Raw genomic sequence first — 7,740 nt, forward strand, 5'->3', positions numbered from 1 at the left:
GGATGCCGGTGTGGTATGTGCAGGAGAGAATCACTGACAAAAAGGATGTGTAAAGTATCAGAATATGGTGTTTCTCTACCATACAACTCTGTGTCGTGTGTCCTCTCCATACCCTTCCTTCTCCGATTTTTCTAATCACTGTCGCTGTACTCGATGTTTTTCGTAGGAGGTAATGTATGGCATAGCAATATCGGCAAGCGTTTTTACAGTAATAATAATTGCACATCGTTACAGATGCTAGATATTGGAACTTTATGATATTACACAAAGTAAGTGTATTATCTAACTATAGAAGCTGCTTTGTTTTCAAAAAGTTAACATAATACAACTAAAAAAAATGAATCGCTCGCATAGTGATTTCAGCTACTGTCTTTAACTTTGATATCTCGCATTCCTCGGATGCACAGCTCTGGTAAACATTGCACTCTATTTTAGCACGAAATCTTTTAAATTATGACGGAGTCATCACCTTGGCATCAATGATCGAATGTAGGAAATAATTAGATCAATTCTAATCTGTAGAACGTAAAAAACAGGTAAAAAAATTAAATACGTCATACTGTTGATACGAAAAACGTGCGAAACTTGATATAATGATGAACGTAAAATACCTATATATTTTTGGAGAGATCATGGCACGAACTGCTATGAAGTGTAGACACGGTGAAAGAAATTTATAATAAATTTGAAGTTTTTAAAATTGCAACGCTTATAGAATGGTCCTGTCTGACTACCTATATTCTCCTTACGCATTGTCGATTTTGAAGAGTTCAAATTTCCGTGATTCACGAACCCTTGGATTCAAAGTTCTAAGAATTCTTACAATCACGGTGTCGTCTCTTTGCTGATTGCCACAGCTAAGCGTTCTAAAATAAACTTCATCAATTTTCAAGTCTATTAACTTTTCTTTTATCAACTTCTCAATTAAAATATACCTAGAAATAAGACTAAGAATTCTAAGAATATCAATGTTCACGTTTCTCTGATGCTTTGCCTAAAAATGTAATAATTATTTTTTATAATTCCAGATGCTTTGTTTTTACCACGATGTTAGTGCATTTTTTAAAGCATATATGTGGCCTGTTTCTCTTGCTGCATCTGGCATACGCGCATCTTGAGATACGCGATCTAAATATTTCTTGTTATAGATCGAGAAGAGAGAGCTCAGACATTCAATATCCAATATATATATGGCTACAAGCATCGTGGATTAATGTAGATAGAGTTACCGACCTCAGCATGTGATTTCTCGAATGAATCCTCAAGTTACTACTGGACTTACTTGACCTATATATGAAGTTATATTTAATAAAAAATCCGTTTATCCGCCCGATAATCCTCGACTTACAAAGACGAGATTTTATTACTTAAATGTCGCAATCAATTATTAGTTTACATACGGAATGATATGGTCGTTTTTTTATCGCTTTGTATTGAAATGGGCTGATCATGAAATAGTTGTTTATACGTACATACATGTATTTACGAAGGATCAGAATAATGCTTTTATATAAAATTACTTTACAAAAAATGGATGCAAGTAGAATTAATTCGGCAGTCGTAATCAAAAAGTTTCTCATCACCTGCGAAATTGAATTTTCAATTTTGAACGTCAGGGATTGATATGTATTTCAAAAGTTTTGAGTTCTAATTAATTCTTCGTGTAAATAACAATTTTAATTATTTTTCCGAAACAACAAAAGTTAAAAAGTTAGAGTTACAATTTCTCGAAAATTAAAATGCAAATAACTTTCTTCGTTATATTTCTTATCAGTCTAAGATATACATGAGTTTTTAACCGTTCTCTCTTCTTTCTGCTACCTTCCGGTATTCCCCGCCGTTATATAGCAGGAAAATTAATTATTTCTATAGAACGTATAAAAATGATGTCGACATTGCATATCAAAGACAAATATATGTAACATAAAAATTCAACCCGTCTGACAGAAATTCCATATGCGGTTTTAATTTTGCCGAGGAAATATTGGTTCTCCTCCCTCGAGAGAATTTTGAATTTAGTAAAAAAGCTTTCTTTTTTTATCAGATATTTGTAAATTTGTACTATCCAGTTCATACGACGCCTTTGGAATTTTCATCGGTATAATATCGCAAAGATCGCAGTCCACGTTGGTATTTTTGGTATATACGATGCATATTATCTATAATCCGCATAGTAATGTACGCAGTGACCCCGATGAAAGTGGGGTGCAGGATATACAGACGTAGGAGCAGGAGCATCGAGCATCCGCAGGCCGGGGACGGCCGGACTCGTTCGGTATAAAATCTACCGTCTCGAAGCCGACGAAGCATATGCAGTCCGCATCTGCAGTTGTTTGTCGTTTAACGAGTACCGAGATACCGCTGGATCGTCATGTATTGCAAAGTAATACTCTACACATCTTGTTATTTATCGTTGTTTCGCTTAATTATTATTCGCTTGAAAAGCTGCACTTGTACTTTGTACTGTTCGCCAGCACGTTTATGCGACAATTCTTATAAGCCGGTAATAATAATTTGAAACCTAACCTAACCTTGTGGTAAGTTAAGAAGCTATAATAATAAGAAGCTAATAAGAAACCAGTAAAAAAATTATTAACTTTCGCGATTTTTACCTTTGCAAAAATACTTCTAAAATATTTGATAATATTAATCAGTATGAAATCTTTTTACATTGTATTGTTGCATTTTTTACAGTGCCTGAATATTTATTCAGTCAGATGAGTGACTTCGATCGGAAAGATGCAATTAGCTTATTAATTAACGATAGAATGATTAATATATTTTGTCATCTAACATATGGAAAAAAAAGACTGAACTGAAGGTCAGAGACGACGAATTATACTTCAAATTTTACTATGAACAATTCTAGTTGAATTAATCGTCCTTTAAATTAATCAGAGACAAAGTCATCTTTAATTATCAAGTCGATGATATATATTTAACGTTTCGTTTCTGATGCGCAGATTATCGGCTATTTTGCCGCCTTATTGGCTGTCGTCCGTGCCGGGATCGTTGGTCCGGGTGCAACTGCAGTAGCCGTCGCGCAACAGCCAGCAGCAACGATTATCAGAGCCGAAAACTACGATTCTCCTCGGTATAGCTTCGGATATAGCGTGGCAGATGGTCTCACTGGTGCGTCCCTGCAATATAATTCGTATCCCGCAGGGATGACTGATCCGCGCAATCATCTGGGCTTAGCAAACCCATGGAACTCAACTCAGTCAACTCAATACACTGCGAACACTCCACGTACAATTTACACGCCATACACGCGCGTTTTTGTTTGACGATACAATAAAATATCTGAGCAAGAGTGAAAACAAAATACAACTTAATCTAAGAATAAGGAAAAATATAAGAATAAGAACAAGAGTCGTATGATAGAGCGTTTGATATAGACAGGAGCACAGAAAGCTCATTTTTTACTTATATTTCTTAATTAAAAAATATAATTTGGGAATATTATGAACCATTTTTAACTGTAATTGTTAGATGACTCAAACTGTGTAATTGTCAGATTGTTTATCTAAAATAAGAGTATACACTGTTAAATTCAGTAGTGTCAAATTATACTCCATTTGAGTTATTTTAAAAACGTCGTTGATTTAACTTAATTACTAAACCAATAGAGTTAAAATAAATTTTGACACACATGGTGGTAGTTAAAAATAAAAAAATGTTATTTAACTTAAGACAATGTAGCTAGTTAAAAGATATTGACATTCACAAATACTTTATTTATTAAAAGTGATTAAAAATTAATAATTGTGACATTGAATGAAAATTGCTTGAATTTAAAAGTCGCAAACAATAGCAGCGTATAATCGAATCTTATTTCGACGAGAAAGTGTCCGGGTTTAAGACTTCGTAATTAAGAGAGAAGTTAATCCAAAACGACGTTTTCAAACGTTCCAAATTCGCAAGAGTGAATTCCTGTCGATATCTCTTAATTCAGCTATTTGTTGTATCCGTTCATCGGGTTTCCTTCATCGAATTAGAATTGGAGGAACTTTGCCGGGGAACTTAAATTAAAACATTGGTCGGGACAATACGCGCTTTTCCGTGAGCGCGTAGCGCGGAACTTCGCTCTCGAGGTATTATAAACGCGCGTACTTACTCTCTGTTATACTTTTCAAGGCGACAACAAGGCGCAGGAAGAGACTCGCAACGGCGACGTAGTTCACGGAAGTTACAGCTTAATCGAGCCCGACGGTTCCCGGCGCGCCGTCTCCTACGTGGCCGATCCTATCAACGGTTTTAACGCGGTCGTGCAGCGGGACCCCGGCATCACGGTTAGAACCGCCGCACCTCTCGCTGCAGCTGCACCAGCACCGGTTGCGGTCCGCCCGCAGGTTGGTAAATTGAGTTACTTTTTGAGCGCTTTTTCCCTTCGGTCCATTAGTCTCCGCGCGTGATAGAAAGACAGAAAGAGAGATCTATCGTGGGATTCTTTGCTCGATTTGAGGAGAGATTTGGAGGGCTCTCCTTCTCACCGAAAATTGTCAAAGAAAATGCGATACCGACGGGAGATTCTGTACGCTAAATCAAGCGCTCGAGAGAGAAAGAGAAAAAAAGGAGAGAGGGAGTCGCTGCAAAATGCTCCTCCACGTCCCTGAAAATTCACGCACATTTATCATGCAGGCGATTGTCGTGGGTGCGCCCCTGCTGAGGCAGCCGTTCATCTCCGGATCCACGCTGGCCGCGAAGAACGTCGTCGCCGCGAATTCGGGACTGGTTGGTCTTGGACTGGGCCTGGGAGTCAGATCGGGATCCCTCTATGGCGCGCAGACCGTCGTCGCGAACGGTTATGGCAGCGGCAGTGTCGTGAAAATTCACTAACCAAGCAGCGGTGGTTCTGCCTCGATTGACGTTACTCGGCTTTCTTTCGCGAGACACGGCCGGAAATAATCCCCGTTCGTCCTCCTACGCATCACGATCTCTTCACGCATTTCGCGTCGCATAATCGTTTATGAAATATACAAGAAGATATATCTGAAAAATGTAGATTATACGTATACAGAGAAAATATCGTTTATTTATGCTGGAACGCGAGATACTTGCACTTGAGCGTCTCAAAATATAGTTCTTCAGTAGAGGTAAAGCGACCGTCTTCGGTTTTCATTGATGACCTGCTCGGAATTAAAGCGCAAAATAGAACAATCGAATTTACCGCTAACAATGCGACGTAAAAGTGTGGAACTTGGACGCGCAAACGTCGCGAGAAGAGCCGCGTCTCGAGTGATCGATGAACGACGGCTTGATGAGTCGAAATGGAGTTGACATCGACGAGAGAATACGGGGAAGAGGGAAGGGAATCCGGCGGGAAGAGGGGGCTTAGGAGAAATCACCGTTAATGGCGCGACCAAAGGATTTCCGGGCGTTCCGTGGGGGCTTTTTACATGCGCGCCCGGGGCATTCGCGCTCAGCCGAATCAAGATTCTCAGCTTTTCAACGGCAGACGCGCTGCTTAGTTGCTTTTTTCCGCCGCCATCCATCTTTCGTCGTCGGTCTGCGCCCTCCGATGTCTGCCATCCTCCTAAGCCCAGTTCCGTCTGCCACGTTCCGCACACATTTCACCTAGTTAAACGATTTTTTTTTTCTCCTCGACCAGCCGTCGTAACACGCCGGGCCACTCTAACGACTAAACGTTTGGCCTAATCTCCCTGCCGCAATCTGAGATCGGCGCAACGATGATAAATTATTCAGCGAAAATCCTCGATAGCTTCACCAAGATCCAGTAGTCTTTGGACATATATAACTTCTCGCGTTTAACGTCGCCAAGATAATCTTAATCAAACGAATTTTCTTCTTCATCGAGTTGTTATCTTCACGCGTTTATTTTTTTATCTTAAATAAAATTTAACGGAGAAGTTTTAAAAAGTATTATGTGGATGTTTAAAGGGCTGAAGATGCGTCCCGTCTTTCCTGTCAGTTTCGCGCAGCCGAGCTCCTCAGGAGTTCGCGGAATCGTGTTCCACGAAAATGTAACGCCGTATGTAATATATTCTATTGAAGGTGATAGAACTTGTGTTTATATTCTATCAGCGTGAATCTCGTCAATGTAATTTCCAATATCGCGCAATGCTATCCGACGAAGCTTAAACATGTACATGGTAATTTAGGCGTATAGTATAACGCAATACCATACCGCGATACGAAGGGTGCATCAAGCACGAAGTCATACACAAGTAAATATGTACCCTACTGATGTAGAAGCAGAACTAACAAGCAGTATCGATTAGTCTACCGGTCTTTATATATATCGCGACGTCTCGTCTTCGGTTCGAAATTAATTCCCTTAGACGCCTATTGAGGGGGGAGGGAGACGTTTATAACTCTAAAGTACGAGATCTTTCAATTTCATCGTATTTCATCCCGTTAATTAATGTATCGCAATTAAATGTGGATATCAAGAGACACGGTAGTGCGTCTCGCGCCAAGTACACGCGGAGCGAGACCGACCGTGACTCTTTTACGCGACGCGATTATTTTATTACGTCAATTTATAAGAATTGCTTGAGAATACGTGCTCGCGCGGCTCGGTATAGGGTAATATCGCGAGATTCGGAATGATGAAATTTCATCCCCCGCGACGCAACAGTTCTTAACGTCGTGTGATTATCGCCCATCGAGGAGGAGTTGCGAGACCTACAACTTGCCGGGAATCGGGAAGTTGTGGTAAATCCGGTACTCGGCGAAACCTGAAACTTCGGAGGAACCCCAAACATCTGGAAACATATATGTACTCCACCCACGGCGGAGAGAATCCGGGAAGTTGTAAACGGAAAACATTCAAACGACGCTGTTGTAACCTGCTGTAAACGTAACGAAGAAGACATTTGTGCCATGAGAATCATTGCTTAAGTCGAGACCGACTTTTTCCTTGAAAATTTAAATAAATCTTTTAATATTTTGAATAAAGTATCAAATTAATATACCATAATGGTACTTGCGAAATAAATGTTTAGATAACGGCGCGTTTCTTCGCGCCGCGCCGCTTCGGAAGATTTTCGCCGTGTGTCCGCCAGCAGCACCCGGCCGCCGAGGGTGTTTCCGCTTTGTCGACCGTGTGGCATATTCCCGCGGAGTCTTCCGGGGAAGAAAGTTCCGAGTTTCTCAAGTATTTCGTTTTCCGCGAAATCTCGGAGAGAACTCTCTCTCTCTCTCTCTCTCTCTCTCTCTCTCTCTCGCTCTCTCTCTAGCGCGCGCGAACTTACGCTTATTATTCGTGCCGAGAGGCCGGCGAACGGTATACACAGACAACGAAAGTTTCAGCTTTGCTCAACCGTCTCTCCGCGTCTCTCGGCACTTCCGGCCGTAACTAATAAAGCCGCAAACGTACCTGATCTATAACTCGGCACGAGGGCGCGTATCCATTAAGAGAATAAAGAAAAGGGGAAACACGAGCGAGCAGATAAGGGGGGAGGGGGGCGACCGAGCGCGGTAATCGCGCGCGGATTGCGAGCGCCGGAGGGCAAAGCAGGCGACGCCGGCGGCTGGCTCGGATTTTATAAAGGGTGGGAAGGATACAATATTTCAGAGTGGCGACAAGGAGCAAGCCTGCTCGCCACTGGCAAATTAATTAAATTCCTACAAGCTGCCTGGGTAAGTCTAAGGGGCGTTGGGGAGGGGGGGGGAGAGGATGTACGAGGCAAGAGAGCGAGGGTGAGACGGTGGTCGGCGAAGCGCCGGCGAGGGTCCCCGTGTTCCACCCGTGGGAATATTGTAATTAAGATATGC

General features: G+C 41.4%; 1 protein-coding gene across 5 annotated transcripts in view; it reads left to right on the top strand.

Annotated features, from left to right (window-relative positions):
* The first annotated feature begins 121 nt into the window (after positions 1-121).
* LOC143901149 (uncharacterized) overlaps positions 122-7,740 on the top strand; it is a 97,370-nt gene continuing 89,751 nt past the window's right edge. For all 5 annotated transcript variants that reach the window (XR_013258002.1, XR_013258001.1, XR_013258003.1 and 2 more), the window contains exons 1-3: positions 122-2,383; positions 2,964-3,132; positions 4,138-4,352. Coding sequence is in view for 2 of the 5 variants with exons in the window: in XM_077413181.1 (XP_077269307.1) it covers positions 2,372-2,383; positions 2,964-3,132; positions 4,138-4,352 (396 nt within the window). In the remaining 3 variants the exon portion in view is untranslated. The remainder of the gene's footprint in view (positions 2,384-2,963; positions 3,133-4,137; positions 4,353-7,740) is intronic.

The sequence above is a fragment of the Temnothorax americanus genome, unplaced genomic scaffold (genome assembly GCF_048541705.1).
Source record: "Temnothorax americanus isolate GAGA-0224 unplaced genomic scaffold, ASM4854170v1 Scaffold32, whole genome shotgun sequence".
Classification (NCBI taxonomy): domain Eukaryota; kingdom Metazoa; phylum Arthropoda; class Insecta; order Hymenoptera; family Formicidae; genus Temnothorax; species Temnothorax americanus.